General features: G+C 37.7%; 1 protein-coding gene across 12 annotated transcripts in view; it reads left to right on the top strand.

Annotated features, from left to right (window-relative positions):
- The window catches only part of GCFC2 (GC-rich sequence DNA-binding factor 2), a 57,483-nt gene that overhangs the window by 12,112 nt on the left and 25,736 nt on the right, over window positions 1–19,635 (top strand). For 3 of the 12 annotated variants that reach the window (XM_059659314.1, XM_059659312.1, XM_059659313.1), the window contains exons 6-15: window positions 3,666–3,852; window positions 5,579–5,702; window positions 6,630–6,711; window positions 7,252–7,364; window positions 8,119–8,318; window positions 9,985–10,135; window positions 10,787–10,908; window positions 11,666–11,742; window positions 13,124–13,190; window positions 18,439–18,585. In XM_059659314.1, coding sequence (XP_059515297.1) covers window positions 3,666–3,852; window positions 5,579–5,702; window positions 6,630–6,711; window positions 7,252–7,364; window positions 8,119–8,318; window positions 9,985–10,135; window positions 10,787–10,908; window positions 11,666–11,742; window positions 13,124–13,190; window positions 18,439–18,585 — 1,270 coding nt within the window. Of the gene's footprint in view, window positions 1–3,665; window positions 3,853–5,578; window positions 5,703–6,629; window positions 6,749–7,234; window positions 7,365–8,118; window positions 8,319–9,984; window positions 10,136–10,786; window positions 10,909–11,665; window positions 11,743–13,123; window positions 13,191–18,438; window positions 18,586–19,635 lie in introns of those variants that run through there. The other 9 variants (XM_059659315.1, XR_009447911.1, XR_009447910.1 and 6 more) reach the window with 9 other exon arrangements.

Below are 19,635 nucleotides of genomic sequence, written 5' to 3' on the forward strand. Positions count from 1 at the left end.
AAGCTGTTAGTTGGACATCCCCCAAGGGCTCCCAGGCTGCCTGAGGGATGTCTGACTGCCAGCTTAGGCCCGATTCCCCCAGGAGCGGGCCTCAGCCAACAGGTGGACATCCCCAAGGGGTCCCGGACTGCAAGAGGGTGCAGGCCAGGCTGAGGGACGCCCCCGAATGCACGAATTTTCATGCACCGGACCTCTAGTGAATATATAATGGCCAGAAACTTTTAACAATCTGTGGAAGGAAATGAATTTCAATAACTTCAAAGGACTCCAATGAGATGAAGCCAAAATGGCTTACACTGAGACACATTATAATAAAGTTTTCTAAAGGCAAACAATTTTGAAAGCTTCTAAAGCACCTTATCACGAACAAGGGAGCCCCATAGATTTCTCAACAGAAACAGGCCAAAATGGAGTAGGATGATATATTCAAAAGTTCTGAAAGAAACTGCCAACTGAGAATACTACATCCAGCAAAACTGTTCTTCACATATGTTGAAGAAATACAAATCTACTCGAATAAATAAAAACTGAGGAAGTTCATCACCACTAGATCTGCCTTAGAAAAATTGCTATGAGAAGTCCTTCAAATTGCAATGAAAGGACCCTAGACAGCACAAAGCATACACAAATATAAAGTTCTCTAGTAAAGTTAAATATATAGACAAACAGAATTCTGTAATACTGTAAGGGTGGTATGAAAATTACTTTTAATTCAGATATAGAAATTAAAATATAAAAAAAACTATATGTTAATGAATATAAAATTTAAAAATGTAATGTAGGACTTTAATAATAAGTGGAGGGGAAGATGTAAAGGAGAAATTTTGTATGTGATTATTACCAAGTTAGTAGATTATTATAACTTTAAAATGTTTTGTAGCCCTAGCCAGTTTGACTCAGTGGATAGAATCTCAGCTGCAGATTGAAGGGTCCCGGGTTTGATTCTGGTAAGGCCACATACCTCGATTGCAGGCTCCTCCCCTTCTTGGGCCCTGGTTGGGGCTCATGCAGGAGGTAACCAATGGGTGTGTTTTTCCTCACTAGTTTTCTGTCTTTCCCTCTCTCTTCTACTCTAAAAATCAATGGAAAAATATTCTCAGGGGAAGATTTAAAAAATAAATATATACATACACACATACATAAAGTGTTTTTGTAATCCCTGTGGTAAATACAAAGGAAATACCTATAAAAGAGGCACAAAAGAAAATGAGAAAAAACTCCAGAACATATCACTACCACCCTCTCCTCTCCCCCTCAAAGAAAGCAAGGTAGAAAGACAGAAAAAGAGAAACAAAATGGATATAAAGTGGTTTACAAAATGGCAGTAGTAACTCCTTCCATTCCAGTAATCACTTTATATATAAATGGATTAAACTCTACAATCAAAATACTTCCAGTGGCTGAATGAATTAAAAAATAAAAAAAATAAGATCCAACTATTTGCTTACATTAAAGAAGGGATATCTCAAATCAACAATCCAACTTTACACTTCAATGAATTAGTTAAATCTAATTGCAGACCCTAGCCAACCATAATTTTTCTGGCTATGGTTTCTATATCATATAGTTTTACACTACATTATCTACCAAATATAGAATTACATGATCCAGCAGTCCCACTTTTGGATACATAGACAAAAGGATTGAAAATAATTGAAGAGCTATTTGCACATCCATGTTCATTACAGACCTTAATTGTAATAACTTAGAAGTGGAAGCAACCAAGTATTCATCAACAGTTGAATAGATAAAGAAAATATGGAGGTGCCCTGGCCTGGGAGCTAACGTGCGAACACCAGGAATTTGTCCCGCGAAGCGCGGGCCCAGGGACCCCAATTCTCTGGGCAGGAGGCAGCACCAAGCACCAGTAACTTGACTGTGTTTCTTATCACCTGCACCTGAGATCTTTGATTCCCTGTGCATTCATATTAAGAGCCAGTGACTCCAATTCTTGGTGCATGGGCACACAGGGGCCCTGATTCTCAATGTGAGGTCACGCGAAGCAACAGAGACTCTGATACTGGATTCTTGGGGAACTCTGACTCCTAGTGCATGCTAGGGGGCTCTGATTTTCAACACGCTCCAGGGGGGTCTCTGTTTCAGCACGGTGCAGGCAGGGTCCTTGATTCTAAGGGCGCACATGAGGTCACATTGAGAGCTGGCAACACTGACTCTAAGCAAGCCTGGTTCCCACCAACCCACAACAACCACACATCTTAGTGTCAGAGCTCTTCAGTGACAATAGGGTGGTGTGAGGCTCCCACTGCACACGGCCCAGGCCCACGCAACTCAACGTTTGAACCATCGGGAGATAATCAGAATGAAGAGACGACACAACACCCAGAGGAAAGAAAATGAGGAGTTGCCAAGAAAGGAAATTAATGAAATTGAAGCATGCAACATGACAGAAAAAGAATTCAGAGTAATGGTTGTACAATTCATTCACCAGATGGGTGAGAAAATCAACAACCTATGCAAGAATCAGGAAGAAATGAAAAGTGATATAGCTACAATCAAAAACACCATGGAAGGTTTCAACAGCAGAGTAAAAGAAGCAGAGGACCAAATTAGTGAGTTAGAAGATAAGGTAGAGAAACAAGCTCAATCTGAACAGCAACTGGAGAAAAAAATTAAAAAGCAGGAGGAGAGCCTAAGGAAGCTTTGGGACAACATGAAACGAAGTAGCATATGCATAATAGGGCTGCCAGAAGGACAAGAAGAGCAGCAAGGATTAGAAAATCTATTTGAAGAAATAATGACCGAAAACTTCCCAGATATGGGGAAGAAAAAGTACACAAGTACAGAGAGTCCCAAGCAAGATGAACCCCAAAAGACCCACACCAAGACACGTCATAATAACGATGGCAAATGTACAAGACAGAAAATCTTAAAGACTGCAAGAGACAGAGAGTCACCTACAAAGGGGGTCATAGTTGTTCAGTTAAATGGTTTGACATAGGAAACATTTTATAGTGAAATAAATATATGGAAATCTTCATTTGTAGCAGTTTTTAAATATTATGTTATCTCTGTATTCTAGCCCATGGCTATTTTTGTAAATAAAAGTTTTATTGGAACTTATGCTTGTACATTTATGTGTTGTCTGGCTGATTTCATGCTATGACACAGAATTGAGTACATAGTTGCAACACAACCATCTAGCCTCCAAAGCTCAAAATATTTACTATGCGGACTTCATAGAAAAAATTCTCCAACCTTAGTTCTACATCAATGCTTTTCAGTAGTGATGTTAAATAATGAGGTTGCCTTAATTCAAATTATTTTTCTAACAACTTAACTATCATTTATTGTTTTCTTCCAATACTCCTTTAGTTGGAAGAACTAGAATTACAACTATTTCATGTAGTATTGCATATAACTCAGGATTTTATGCAAAAGGAAAGGACTGAAAATACCCTGTTATTAGCTTAAGCACCTAAAAACCTAAGTGTCCTTTCCCACCTTTCCCTTCGAGTCCGCTTTCTTTGTGATGCTCTTCTCTGCTCAGCAAGTCTCATAAGCCCAGGTTTATGTGCTTGTCAGTTTCCTTGCTGGTCTCTGTAAGGTAGCTTTGAAAAACTTTCATCAGACTGATACTTACTATAGTAGAAATGAAAGTATGAAAAATAAGTCAGTTTTTATTTGTCTTTATTATATTTCTATAGATTAACATTACTACAGGATACTCACCGCTCACATCAGAGGGAATATGAAAAATATGTAGAAGATGTCAAGAGCTCAAAGAATGCCATCCAGAACCTAGAAAATTCATCAAATCAAGCTCTAAATTTTAAATTCTATAAAAGCATGAAAATTTATGTGGACAATTTAATTGACTGTCTTAATGAAAAGGTACATGGCTATAGATATTGATATCATCTATTTTTTATAGAGAAATTCTCTTATCATGTGATTTACAAAAAGCCTAAATTCCACAACTAAATACTTACCTCTAGTATTTTTCCTTATACATTTTTATATACTATGATATTAAGCATTCACTTAATGTTGGAAAGCTAGGAAAGTATAAAGTTTTGTATATAAATGTTTGCGTTAAACTTTCATCTGTTTAAGAAAAATTCCTAAAAAGTGAATTATTAAGTCACAAGGTCTAAATATTTCTAAGGCTTATGAAACATTGCTAAACTATCCTCAAGAAAGATTGTAAGTTTTATTTTTAGTTTACTACATTAAAAAAGGTTATTTTTATATATTTATTTTTATCTCAGACAGACCCTTTGTTTTACTAACACATGTAGTTTTTCTTCTTTTGAATTATTTTTCCCCTTTGCCCGATTATCTTTGGTTCAATTGGGGATTTTTCCCCCTTTTTTTCTTGTTTGTTTTTTTGTTTTGTTCCCCCCCCCCCCCAGCTTTTTATTGCTTTACATTTTTAATTCTTTATCCTACTTGATGTAGATAAACTTTCTAGTTTGTTTTGTATTCTGGTGTTTTTTTGTTGTTGTTGTTGTTTTTAATATATTTTATTGATTTTTTACAGAGAGGAAGGGAGATAGAGAGTTAGAAACATCGATGAGAGAGAAACATCGATCAGCCGCCTCCTGCACATCTCCTACTGGGGATGTGCCCGCAACCCAGGTACATGCCCTTGACTGGAATCGAACCTGGGACCTTTCAGTCCGCAGGCCGACGCTCTATCCACTGAGCCAAACCGGTTTTGCCTTGTCTTCTGGTTTTGTTTTTGCATTGGTTTTCCAGCATCCACTTTTTTGAAATACTGTGTTAATCAGATTCATGAATCATTTTTTTCCTTTATAGTTTCTGTTTTTTTATATACACTCTAAGTCCATATATTAAGATCTTGAGTTCCTTTTTTTTTAACCATTTTAGAAATACAGTACACTCTACTTTCTGCATTTTTTATTTACTATTATTTTAAGTTGACCACCTTTTAATATCACTTGGTAGTTACTTCCTGAAGTATTTATTACAATGTAGCTTCGTCATTCATCCTTAAAAAATCACACCGTTAAAGTCTTACTGGTCTACACATTGATGTGCCCATAGCATCTGTGAAACATCATTGGAGTAGAGGAAATTTCCTCAGAAATATAAGAATGCCAGTTTCAATTAATCACTCATTTGTGCCTCACAGCTTTTTTACCTGTCTAGTCAGTCTCTTCCATTCTCCACTTTTTATAATTTTACCAGTTTCCTCGAGTCCCCCCCCATACCACAAACAGACTGTTCCCTCAGCCTGTAAAAATGGCTACACCCAACAACCCACCATTTTCTCCTCTTCTATCTCAAACAAATAAAATTCTTCTTATCTATCCACTCTTATCTATGTTCCTGACTTCAGCCCATTTGGTTTCATTATTTATGATATTTATAGCTCTGCTAGTACAGTAAGGTGATTTTCTGGTTTTATTAATATTGACAGTATTGGCAGCTAGGTCTGTTCCTCACAGCATTTTTTTTTTTAACTGAGAGGTGATAGATAGTATGCAAATGTTTGTATGAGAATTGAGCATATATACATGCTAATACATAAATAATTACATTTTATTATTTATTATTGATGATCCAAAAAATGTTACTTATATATGTATTGCAGATTATCAACATCCAAGAAATAGAATCATCCATGCATGCACTCCTTTTAAAACAAGCCATGACCTTTATGAAACGCAGGCAAGATGAATTAAAACATGAATCAACGTATTTACAACAGTTATCACGTTAGTGTTTTACATCTTCAATATAATTCATTATTCATTATGCCAAATTATTAGCTAGAGAATAAAAATATTCCTGTATTTAAAAATAATGTTTTTAAGTATTTTTCCATGAATCTTTAACTGACTCCATTCTAAAAATCCCAAAACATTTACAGCTAGGGTTTTAAAAGGTCTTAAGTCTTAAGACTAAAAAATAAAAAATATAACTTCCAATTACTTCATATTGAGACAAAATATGTATATGGCCATTTAATGACTATTTTGATATGAGTTGACATAAATTCATAGACTTTGTCGGAAATCTAACTTTATAAAATTTCCATGGCCCTTCCACAGATTGGTTATGGAAGTTAAAGAAATTCTGGTTGATTTCAGTATAGAATCACCTATAAAATCTCATTAAGATTAGGGTGCTTTTAGTTCTCACACTGGTTTTGTATTTTCTAAGTTGTCTTCCTTTGATTAAGGTGCTCAAGGATAGTGAAAGTAATGAGACTATCAAGTAGGTGATAATAGCAAAAGCAAAATGACTTTGAAACAGGACATTGAGTTGGTCATGCATTATGATATATGCCAAAATAGGAAATAATATGAATAACATATTGGTAATGCAAATGTATCTAGCACTTAGCTACATGGACCAAAAAAAAACTGGTGAAAACTATTAAAACAGGATCTGAGACAAAGAAATTAGAGGAATTTTGTTACTGTCCTCAATAATTATTTTCTTAAGCTCACAAACTCAATGCCTATTAATATTGTGATAGGGAATTAACATTGCACTTTCAATGCATGATGTAATATAGAATTTAAGCATATGTGTTTAGATAGATAGATAGATAGATAGATGTAAATATATATATACATACACACCCAAGATATAACTTTTGTTTTCAAAGTATTTCACTTTATTTCTTTTGAAAATAGGCAAAGCTGAGACATCAACAAATGGAAGCTTGGCTATAGATGAAAAAACTCAATGGATTTTAGAAGAAATTGAATCTCGAAGGTAGCTATATAAAGTGAAGACTTAAAAGCACCATTGAGCAAGTATTTTTCACTATTTAAATATAATGAACTACATGGTATAATTAACCATAACCTAACAAATTAATTTGTGAGAATGATGTAAAACCAAAATATAGCTTAGCAGTCTTAATTAAATATAATTTAAACCCTCAATCCCAGGGTTTAAGTGCACGCTGGTGTATTTGGATCAGTCAGAAGGAATAAGTAAAATGGCATTTATCAGGCTGGAAATTGCTGCTAAGTAGAAGCCAGTCCTGATTGTATTGTTACCCATTCTTCAAAGTCTGTAGCCTATGGGAATATCCTAAATGGGAAGATAATAAGAAAAAAGAGGGAGACAACCAATTCAAAATAATGAAGCTTAAATGTCAAAAATATTAACATAAAATTGTGTGCCAATATGATGCTGTATTTCTGAGCATTTTAAATGAATTATGACTTCTCCTTTCTGTTTTAAAGCATTTACTTTCAGCAGGAGCTATTTGTTTTTCATTGATTTTCAGTTTATTGAAAAATACAGGGCACAAAGAAGACAAGCAAGGGCACTTTCTGGGAATTGTGATCATCAGGAAGGGACATCTAGTGATGATGAACTATCTTCAACAGACATGGCTGACTTCCAAAAAAGTCAAGGTCAGCCACCAACTTTCTAATGTATCTTTATTCGAAGTGGGAATTGCTTTGTATTGATTGCCCTTAAATACATAAGCTGTATAAAATAGGAAATTTTAGGGGGAAAAAAGTGTTCTTGGAGACTTTTCCTACCTTTGAAAAACTGGGATAAAATGGAGGAGCATTATGAGTATCACTGCATCTTTATAGTTTTTTTTCCCTCAGCCTTCCTCATTTCCTGTTATAAAGGAACCATGAACATTACGGGTTTCATTGCTCACCACGTACTTTCTGTAGTATTATCACTTGTAATTTAAAATAACTGAATATAGTAAAGCCATTTTACCATTATGAGAAGGTAAAAAATGTATAGTTGAAAGAGTTGTGGGCTTTGCAGTCAATGAGATGGCTTTGAAGAGGGGCTCCATTCAAGTGTGATCTTTGATCTTGTACAGATTCCTTGACTTCCCTAAATCGGATGGTGTTTGCTTGCTTGTTTATTGTCTGTAATAGGTAGGCTAGTAACACCTAACTTTTAGGAAAGATAGTTATGAGGAAGTGAGATCATGTATTTGTAATGTTTTGTCATATAGAAGGGGTTCAATAAATGGTAGATTTTGTTAGTATTGATATTACTAAAGTGATTTTTTAATAAAAACTAGTTTATATGTCAATATCAAAGGAAAGTTTTCAACTCAGTTGATTTGGTAGTTATATATGATTGCTTATAGGAAGCTCGGTTAAAATGCATAACAAAGACTCATTTTGTTCACAGATGACATTTTACAGGATCATAAGAAGATCTTTGAAGATGTGCATGATGATTTTTGTAATATCCAGAATATTTTGTTAAAATTTCAACAATGGCGAGAAAAGTTTCCTGATTCTTATTATGAAGCTTTCATTGGTTTATGCATACCAAAGCTTTTAAATCCCCTAATACGAGTTCAGTTGATTGATTGGAATCCTCTTAAGGTATTTAAGCTTAACATGTGAAAAATCCTGATCACATTAATTACTTAAATTCCCTTGTTATCAGGTTAGCTATAAAATACCTCACCTTTTGAGTTGGAGTTGATAGTTGGTGGTTTGGAGTAATAGTCTACATCTACCTTTTCTTGGTTTACACTTTATTTTTGAGGCTGAGTGACACTAAACACCAGTAAAGGAAACTTTTTTTTAAAGCTGCTGCTTTGGTAAGTTTAAGGTCACTCAAAAAATAAAGGTAGTTTTAGGCCTTAAGAATTTTACAGTCTTGGGAAATCGACATGTACCAGTTCTGAAGTTGGAGATGACATCTTGGGAATAGTTAGTGAAGCTAGTGCATTGAGGAGGAGGAGGGATTTTAATGGGGATTTGAAAGGTATACAGGACTTAAACGGGAGGGGAAAGAGGAAAAGGTATTTTGTAAAGGTGCATAGGGAGAAATAGAGTTCAGGAGGTAGACACTGCACAGTGTTCAGGTCCTAAATTAAGATGTATGAACTTGCTTTGGTAAATAATGGGAGGAATGACATGATGAAAGTAATGGTTTGGGAAATCCTAGCAGTAGGCTAACTTAGAGGGAAGGAAGATAAAAGGTGGGGGCATATATTGGAAGGATTTGCTGTAGCTCAAGTCCAAGGTGATGAATTTCTTACCTAGGGTGGTAGTAATGAAAAGAGAAAAAAGAGTTGATTACAAGAGGTGTTATAAAGCAAGAATTTGTAAAATGCTAAGTATAAACCTAACACCCCACATCCATATATACCCCAACATTTGGATTCTGGGTTGTTAGAACAATGGTAGTTTCATTAATAGAAATGGGGACTTTTCAGAAAGGGAACAGTTTTTGAAGGAAGTTTCACTTTATAGAGAATGAAATAATAACAGGACATCTGTCTAGATATGCCTGATAAGGAAACAGAAATGAGATCGTGAAATTCTAGGAAGAGAGGGGAGCTGAAGGTGAAGATTTAACAAAGAGAAGAATGGCGTCATGTCCTTTTATCTTTCTCTGCCCTGGTCATGCATGGCTGTTGGCTCTGTGTTAGGTTCAAGGCCATACAGTTTTCATAGTATAGGAACCAAGCTTCTCTCTAAGAAAGTGGTAGGTAGTTGATGAGACAGCAGCCTAGTTGTTAACCACTCAAGCTGAATGGAATACTCCGTTAGGCCCAGCAGAGATCCGTTCATTCATTCATTCAACAAATAACTGGCCATTTGCTATTTGCCTAGTAAGCTAAATCACAGGCAAAATACACATTTGTTCTTATGAGACTTGAGGGAGCCAGAAATGAATTTTGCACAAGGTAAATAAATTTGTATAAATAAATAAGAATAGCACTTATTGAGTTATCTTCTTAAAAATGTGTATTTTGCTCCTGACAGTGCTTGCAGTATAGTCAGCTTTTACCATACAGCGGGCATTTTGGGATTTGTCATAAAAATGTATGAAACGCATGCATATTGCATAGACATCCTGTCTTACTCTTGTCATCCTGCGTAGCCTTGGTGTTCTAGTACTGTATATATGGAGTTAAAATATGGAATTATTTGCTTTTGATCCTTAGAAAGCCCCAGTAGTTACTGAAAAAGTTAGCCATTTAAAAATAAGCTAATGCATAAGAATTTATTTATAACTGATAATTTTATTTATAAGTTTGATTCCATAGGTTTAAAACAGATGCCATGGTTCACATCTATAGCAAAATTTATAGATAATAGTATGGAAGATTCAAAGAAGGAAGATAGTTCTGATAAGAAAATCTTGTCTTCTGTCATCAACAAAACAATTATTCCACGACTTACAGGTACTGATTAAATTGTTTTGGGGCAAAATATAAGATCATTATTTTCTGTTACAGTTACAATTTTTTTTCTCAGAAGTTTTTTAATACAAGAAAATGTAATAAGCAGTAAAAATCAACAGGTGTCATAATTTAAGCTGGTTAAAAATGCTTGTTGGTGCAGTTAATTTGCTGTCAAACTGTTGATAATCTTTAGCCTTTAGCATTTGTGACATTAGTATTGCTTTTATAACTCCTAGGTCATTAATTAGTGGCACATTTCTATCCCTACTACCTGTATTATTTTCTCTTCCCTAACTTGTTCCCTTATGTTTCTCCTCAGTACTGCCCTGGCCAGTGTAGCTCAGGGTTCACTTGAGTTTCACGGTGATGAATTTAAAGTGTTGTTTTTTCTAGCCACTTTTTAGTTGCATGATTGCAAGAACAGACTCAGTGACAAGGTGGATTTAACAAGGGGTGGTTTAGCCAGAGAAATTCAGCAAAACCCAAAAGGACAAGGAAATTGAGGATGCATGCAAATATGTAATGGTAATGATTGGTGTGGATTTTAAACCACAAAAGGCAGTAATCTTTGCTAAAAAGCTTCGGTTGTTTATATATAACAAGCAAAGCAATTGAGTAAATAATTGTGCACCACTGAAATTTTTGTTTCAGACTTTGTAGAATTCATATGGGATCCTTTGTCAACCTCACAGACAACAAGTTTAATAGCTCACTGCAGGATGATTCTTGAAGAACATTCCACTTGTGAGAATGAAGTTAGTAAAGGCAAACAGGTAATAATTTCTAGAGTTATAAATTTCTTAATTTATTTATAAATCAATATAATTTATTATAAGTCTTTGTTTACAGAAGAAGCACAAGAAGTAATTATCAGAAAACAATTTGGGGGGAAATATACTTAGTTCTGATTTATAGAAACTAGGGCTCTGGCCAGTGTTGTTCAGTGGTTAAAGCGTCAGCCCACCAAAGGGCTGTGGGTTTGATTCCTAGTCCAGGGCACATACCTCAGTTGCAGGTTCAATCCTCCACCCAAGTTGGGGAGCATTTGGGAGGCAACAAACTTATGTATGTGTGTCTCTCTCCCCATTCCTCCTTCCTTCCTTCCACTTTGTCTGAAAATCAAGGGAAAAAATATCCTCAGGTAAGGATTTAAAAAGACAACAACTGCATTTTGATGAGGGTGTAAGTAAACAGGTTTTCTCATACAGAGCCAGTGGGACTATAAATGGGATACCACTACTACTTCCTAAATACATGGGCAAGAACTTTCATAGCAACGTTATTCATAATAGCCCCAAACTGGAAACCATCTAAATGTCCTATCAGTAGCATTCATGCAACAGAACACTATACGGCAGTGAAAATGTACCAACTACAGTGACATGCAGTAACATGGATGAACGAAGTTCTCTTGTTCCTAATTGATATTTTAACACCTAATTCGGTGTGTGTACAAAATAAATTACTTCTTTTGGTAAATATATTTCAACCCATGACTATCACTGATGCTTTTAAATTTTCAAATAATAGGACTTACTTAAATCCATTGTTTCAAGAATGAAGAAAGCAATAGAAGATGATGTTTACATTCCTCTGTATCCAAAAAGGTAAGAGCTATTAATGTCTAGATTGTATAAAATAATCATGTAATACAGATTTAAGAATGCAATACAAAAGAAACTATACTAAGTATTTTCAAAGTATACATATACCTATTTAGACACAAATTAAGATTTCAATATTTCTCAGTTACCTTCTATATACCATGTCCAAAGCTTGACACTTGGAGATAGGGTGGTTTGTTTTTAATGTTATTCTTAAGAACATGATAGGTGACATAGCAGAGTAATGAAAAGCCCAGATTCACCATTTATAATAATAAAAGGGCAATATGCTAATTAGACCGGACAGGACTGGAGGGAAGCCCAGGTCCCGGGTGCCTGCGGGCAGCCGGAGGGAAGCTAGCCCGGGTCCCAGGTGCTAGAGGGAAGCCGGTGCTGGCAGCCGGGGGAAGGAAGGCCTACTCTTTCACAAATTTTGTGCATTGGGCTTCTAGTTACTAGATAATGACCTTGGGCCTTTCTCTGTCCTCAAATGTAAAATGGGACATTAAATTAATGCCCACGTTAAAGGACAGTGTGAAGATGAAGAGTGCGCCAAACAATGCCTGGCACAGAGAAAGCACAGCAGAAGGCCTGGAACATCACTGAGGGGCCAGAAACTGCATCTGTGAATTCTGTATTTACTTAAATTATGAAAGTGTTATTTGATGCATGTTTATACATTTGCTAAGAAGACATCAGTTATAGTTATGGATCATGATCTGAAGCTACTCAGCAAGTACTCACAGGATTGAAGAGTTAAATGTTATATTTAAAATAAAAAGTCTTAGTCCATCCCACTCCTGACCTCCATCCACCCAATTTTTGACCTTTCTCCACTGTGTACATGAATGCATGCAATAATAATAATCAGTAATTTTTTTACCTTTCCAGTTTCTTTATGCAGTTAGAATTAAATACTTATATATTATAATCTTATTTCCTCGCCTTTTCTAGAGCAAAGAAAGTATATTGTAAATAGTTGTACACTGTTTTTTTTACTTAGTACATCTTTGAAATCTTCATCTAAGTAGTTTGTCATCATATATATCATCATAAAAGTAGTTTCCTCATTTCTTTTTTAAGCTGCATTAAATATGCTATCATGTAGGTGTACTGTAACTGATGGGCATATAAGTGGCAAACTATTACCAACAGTGTTGTGATAATGTTATAGATATTCTGTACATGTGTAAGTATATCTACAGAAGCCATTCTCAAAAATAGGTTTGTTAGGTCAAAGTGTGCATGCATTTGTAATTTTTATATTATATTCCATTAAAGTTTAGTGTGGTTGGTTAAAAAACAACACTCAGTTTTTTAAACTCTGTTTCTGAAAGATTAACAGTTCTTTGTATTTTCTCCTTTGTCTTTCATTTCACATTAGTGCTGTAGAAAACAAAACATCACCATATTCAAAGTTCCAAGAAAGACAATTCTGGTCAGCTCTAAAGGTAAGCAGAGAATTGCAAAAGTAAAAAAGAATTTTCTTTTATCTCCAGTTTACTATATATTCCACTAGTAGCCCACTGCACGAAATTTGTGCACATTGAAAGGGAATTAATTAGAGGAACATAATTTGGACTCACTATCTAACATCAATAATATGTGAGCGTGAGGCAGTCCACGTTTCTGAAATTCAGTGACATGAATTTTAGCTATTACTTTGCCAAATAAATGGAATTTACAGATATCATTTAAAAGAGCATTCAGCCTAATATTAAAAACTGGCTACCAAGTCAGGTCTGTTTTCAACTTTTTGCCAGCATTGTAAATTATTTGCAGTATCTGCCCATTTGGGATTGCATGTCATGGTTACAAATAAATCGGGCTTGCCATACTTCGTTACAATTGCCATAGCATCCTGATATTGCTGCTGCATATTTCTGGGACTACCCTCAGAAGATGATGGAAGTATTATCATTTTACCAATCGGCACATTGTCATTTTCAGATCTAGATTTGAGATAATCCATCAATCCACTATATTTTTCAACTCTCAACTTAGATTGGTTTGCTTTGATAAAATCCGATTGGCCTCCATTTTTTAATATGAATCCATGATAAACTGTTGAGTTAATTTTCCTGCATTTAAAATAGGATTGAATGTGTCCCGCACAGAGAGCTCAAATCCATAATACTGCATTTGTGTGACTCGTGTCCTTACATTTTGTCTAGTATTATTGTTGATTACACTGTTGCCTCTGAGTCTTAATGCAATATCTGTTCCCCAGACTTTTTCACCATGTGGGAAAAGAATAGGATATGTCATTGCATTTAATGTAGGAAACAGGATATTGATTTGTTTCATTTTAGTGGCATTTGGATTATTGGGATCTGGTTTACAATGAATGAGCAAGTCCCTTTCAAAAGGAGGTTCTCCATCTTGGTTTGGTTTCTGAATATGACAGCAACCTCGGTTACACGGGGAGAATTATATCGACCAGGGTCACTGTTACGATCGTATTTAATCGCCGTTGTTACTTCTGTGGGAGCAATACCTTTTGCTGCTTCTTCAAATTGGGCTTTTCTACCTCATGTAGCATCTTGTACGATTTTGTTAATTCATTTATGTCATGCATGAGGTTGTTGATGTTGATCAGGAGTCTTTCTGAGCAGCCCTGGTTTTCTGGCATTGCTAATCTTTTACTTGTAGCTCCAGCTGTATCCAAAATAAAGAGTTGAGCAAACTTCCGAGAAACACCATCCGAAGGATGTAAAGTTCTAGTACGGTGATAAACTTGTCTGTGTATTCTAAACCACTATGGCCCATATCCTGATGGTGATGCAATATTTGCACCCATGGAAGCAAAAGAACTATTTATGGAACGAATATTTTCCATGAAATTTTTACTATCAGAATCTTCATTTGTCATTAATTTTTTTAAATATGCTGGGTAATCTGGAAAATGTATATCATTTGGACAGACTTTCCCTTTGCTATAACATCGAGTAAATTTCCCATCGGATGGTTTTTCATCAGAGAAATTTAGTGATAGGCAAAATTCACATCAAACAGTCATTCCACCACAACTATGTTCAAGAATTGCATCCTCATATACTCCATTTTCACTGAGAAGGCAGTTCCTACTGATATTGGTAGTACTTGTTAATGACTATTTTCTAGATATATTCTGTCATCGCCACCGCTTTCTTTCAACTTCAAAGGCACATTGGTCTTTAGACATTTTCTGTCAATAACGCCGGTGTTTTTTGGCATCAGAGTGGCGTTTTTACAGTAGCTGATGTTCAGATACATCCTGTCGCAGGCGCCGCCTTCTTTCAAGATCAGACGCACGCGGCTCTACAGACATATTCTGTCGATAACACCGGCATCTTTCTGCTGCAGAGCTACGTTGTATCAACAGTTGTTCTTTAGACATAGTCCCACCTCTCTACTGTCACAGTCTGAGATGCAGGTGAATGAGAGTCCTGGCTGTCGGGCTGCTGAGAGCTGTCTGACCAAAGGCTGATTCTGGCTGATTCTGTGGGGGTGGGACTTCCTCCTCCCTGCTCTTAGTTTCCACAGCTGTGATGAGGAAGGTGGGGTGACAGAGGGAGCCGTGCCCTCCAAGCTGCCCTCTCTCTCGCTCTGCTCTGTGTCCAGTCGTCTCCTGCTCTGCCAAGTCCTCCAAACCTCCCCGCTCTCTGCCAGCAAGGTCCCAGGAGCCCGCAGGCGTGGCTAGGTGCAGGCGGCCTCGCCTCCCAGACCGGTGAAGGTCCTGGGAGCCTGCAGATGTGGCTACGGCCTGACCTCCCGGGCCTGCGAAGGTCCTGGGAGTCCACAGCCACGGCCACCCTTGCCTCCTGGGGCGCCTGACACCTGTGTATGCAAATTAACCACCATCTTTGTTAGGTTAATTTGCATAGTCACTCTGATTGGCTTGTGGGCGTGGCTTGAGTGTAGCAGAGGAATGGCTAATTTGCATGTTCCTCTTTTATTATATAGGACTAGAGGCCCGGTGCACAAAAATTTGTGCACTCGGGGGGGAAAGCGAGAGTCCCTCAGCCCAGCCTGTGCCCTCTCGCAGTCTGGGACCCCTCAGGGGATGACCACCTGCTGGCTTAGGCCCGCTCCCCGGGGGGATTGGGCCTAAGATAGCAATCAGACATCCCTCTGGCAGCCCGGCAGCCCTCGGGGGATGTCCACTTGCCAGTGGGGAGCAGGCCTAAACTACAGTTGGACATCCTTAGCGCTGCTGAGGAGGCAGGAGAGGCTCCCACCACCACCGCTGTACTGGCAGCCATCAGCCTGGCTTGTGGCTGAGCAGAGCTCCTCCCATGTGAGAGCGCCCTGACCACCAGAGGGCAGCTCCTGCATTGAGCATCTGCCCCCTGGTGGTCAGTGTGTCATAGTGACCAGTCATTCCCAGTCTTTCTGCTGTTAGGGTCAGTTTGCATATTACCCTTTTACTATATAGGATAGAGGCCTGGTGCACAGGTGGGGGCCAGCTGGTTTTCCCTGAAGGGTGTCCCGGATCAGGGTGGGGGTCCCCACTGGGGTGCCTGGCCAGTCAGGGTAAGGGGCTGAGGGCTGTTGTCAGGCTGGCTGGTGACTGAAGCTCCCAACCTCTCCTTTTTTTCTTTTTTTTTATTCTGGGATTTATTTACCTTCTATGGCTGTCATTGGAACTGAGAGCCGGCTTTAGCTCTGAGGCTCGGCTCCAGCTCTGAGACCTCGGCTGCTGAAAGCAGGTATCTGGGTTTGTTTGGCTTCTATAATTGAAACACTGTTGCACCTCCAGCTCTGAGGTCTGGCTGGCTAAACGCAGGTTTCTGGGGTTTGTTTAGCTTCTATAATTGCAACATTGTTTCTTAGCGTGCAGCTCAGAGGCCGGCAGCGGCAGGCGGGGAACCTTGGCTTCCTCCATCACTGGAGCAAGCAAGCCTCCTGTTCGCTTCAGCTGTCTGGCTGCTGGCCGCCATCTTGTTTGGCAGTTAATTTGCATATCGCCCTGATTAGCCAATGGGAAGTGTGTCAGAGGTACGGTTAATTACCATGTTTGTCTATTATTAGATAGGATTACTATGTCAGTGAACTTCTATTCTTGCCACATAGTCCCTGTTGAACTATTCAGCTTTGGTGCTATAGTGTAAAAACAGTCACAGACAATTCATAAACAAATGAGCATGGCTGTTTCAATAAAACTTCACTTATGGACACTGAAATTTAAATATCATATAATTTTCATGTCACAAAATTTTCTTCTACTTTTTTCAATCACTTAAAAATATAAAAACCATTCTTAGCTCACCAGCTTTGCAAAAACAGACAGTAAGTTGGATTTAACCCACAAACCATAGTTGGCTAACTGCTGCTCTAAAAGGTAAAAGAAGAATTCAATGCTAATCAGTGGCAACGGGGATGATAAAGAGAAGATGGGTTCAAAAGATATGTAGGCTGAACCACTGAAAGGACTTGATGACTGATTAGTAACATGTGAAGGATGTAGAGTGCTAGCCAAGGTTCTGACGTTAGCAGCGTGGTAATTTATGACATTCTTTGGGGACATTGGAGGGGATACAGGAAGAACAGGTTTGGGAGGAAAGATAAGATCTGTTTTAGACATAGTAAACTGAAGATTCCTGATAGAAGGTCTAAGAGGCAATTGGATATGAGTCTGAATTATAAGGGACAAATCTGAGCTAGAGATTTGGGGGTCAACCACATGTGGTATTTGGAGCCGTAGTCATGAATACAATCTTTGGAGAGATTAGATGAAGCATGAAAAGAAGGCCAAGGACAGGCCTTGGGAAACACTGACATAACAGGTGGGCAGAGAAAATGGAGTCTCAAAGAAGCCTTAGAATGAACTATGAAACTTAGAATGGTCACAAGAGAGTTCTGGCATCAGGGAAACTAAGCAAGGGGTTATCGAGAATTAAGACAGTGTTAAAATGCCACTGAAAAGAATTAGGAGAAAGCCTGAAAATGTTTATCAGAGTTGACTATTAGGAGATCATAGGTGACCTCAGTAAAAATAGTTTCAGTAGGGTGAATTCATGTTTGTCATGTGGTTGAGGCGGGAAAAAGGCTTTCCAGGAAGAGGGAGCAGTATCACAAGGACAATGTATAAAAAAGCATTGCATATTAGTACAATTTCATGTAGATTAGCACTTAAGAGTAATAAATACAGTACTGGAAAGAAAGTTGAAAGCACTAAAATTCACAAATAGTTCTGGATTTAGAGGAGGGAAAGGCAACCCATATTAATTGTATTAGAATTTCTTTTGAGTATTTTATCCAAGTTATCTCCAAACTTACAGGTTATTATTAATCTTATATATACACACAATGAGGCTCTCGGGTTTGATTGATTTCTGAAGGTCCACATTGGTAGCAGTGGCACTGGCTTAAATGGCAGTCCTTTGAATCCTGGGGCCCTGCGGTCTTGCATATAGTGGCTCCAGACTCTGGGAGAGTATGGATTTATAAAGGCTCCCAGCAAATTTATTTGAGATGGATTTTGGATGGTTGTCCTAAAAAATGAAAATAGGATGAGCAATTATGTGGAGGTTGGAATGTGTATGTATCAGGCATTTATTTAGACATACTTTTTATTCTAAAATTGACAGTTCTGATTAACTATTTGTAGTGAAAGATTAAAAGAGTTTGACCAACTTATTATGTTTGTTGGAGACTATTCTAGTTTTCCTTTGGAGAAAAGGTACATAGTCACTTGACATGTTATTTTTTTTTTAGCTCTTCCGTAATATTCTTTTTTGGAATGGACTCCTCCCAGATGATACCTTGAAAGAGCTAGGACTGGGGAAGCTACTAAATCGTTACCTTATCATAGTTCTTCTTAATGCCGTGCCTGGTCCAGATATTGTTAAAAAGTGCAACCAGGTGAGTTACATATGATTCTAACTTTATTATCTTTTTTTAATTCAATTTTTTAATAGCTATCTTGTTGTAAAATAATTAAAATTGTAATGTTCACATAATAATATACAAGTCTAACAGACTAGAAATCCAGAGAGACTCCTCAGTATTTAAAAATTAGTATATTGGTTAATTGTTTACAAAAAGAATGTTGGATCCTTATCTCTCACTGAATACCTACATAAATTTCAAGTGAAATAAAAAATTAAGTGTTAAAAATTAAATAAAATATTGTACTAAAAAGATAAATAACTGTGATGATAAGGGAGTCCTTTCTGAACATGAAAGCAAAAGAAGTTATGGAAAAAAGTGATAGATTTGATAAAGATATAAAACTTCAGTGGCTCAAAAAACATTAAAAAAGGTATCAAGATTTTTCACTGTTAAAACTGGAAGATGGGTTTATTGAGCCCATTATATTTATTATTTCTCCTATTGTTTATGTTTAAAATTTTCTACAATAAAAAGTTAAAACAAAAGTGAATTGAAATACAGAAATAAAAGTTGTCAGGGGTGGGCAAAAGTAGCTTAATACTGACCTATAATAAAAGTGAAATATGCAACTCGACCAAATGGCCAAACTGAAACGACTGTCCAGACAACCACACTATGACACCCACTGGCACCAGGCCAGCCAAGGCAGGTGTGATGCTATTGGTCGGGGGCCCGGCCATTGCCCCAGGATCGCCCCGCAGAGGGAGGCCCAGGCCACCAACTGGCGGGCTGCAGCGGGTGTGCGGGGTACAATTGATCACCCCAAAGAGGGAGACCCAGGCCACCCTCTGTGGGGCGATTGATGGGGGGAGAGGGGGCTCTGCAACCAATCGTCCCACAGAGGAAGGCCCAGGCCACCAGCCGGGGGTGATTGATGGGGTAAGGGCCTCTGCGATTGCCCCAAAGAGGGAGGCCCAGGCCACCCTCTGTGGAGTGATCGATTGGTGGGCTCCAGGGAACTGGGGCGGGCGGCCAACATCATGCAGCCCTTCTTGATTTTTCTCCCAGAGAACAAAATCC

Source organism: Myotis daubentonii, chromosome 12 (assembly GCF_963259705.1).
Source record: "Myotis daubentonii chromosome 12, mMyoDau2.1, whole genome shotgun sequence".
In the NCBI taxonomy this organism is placed as follows: Eukaryota; Metazoa; Chordata; class Mammalia; order Chiroptera; family Vespertilionidae; genus Myotis; species Myotis daubentonii.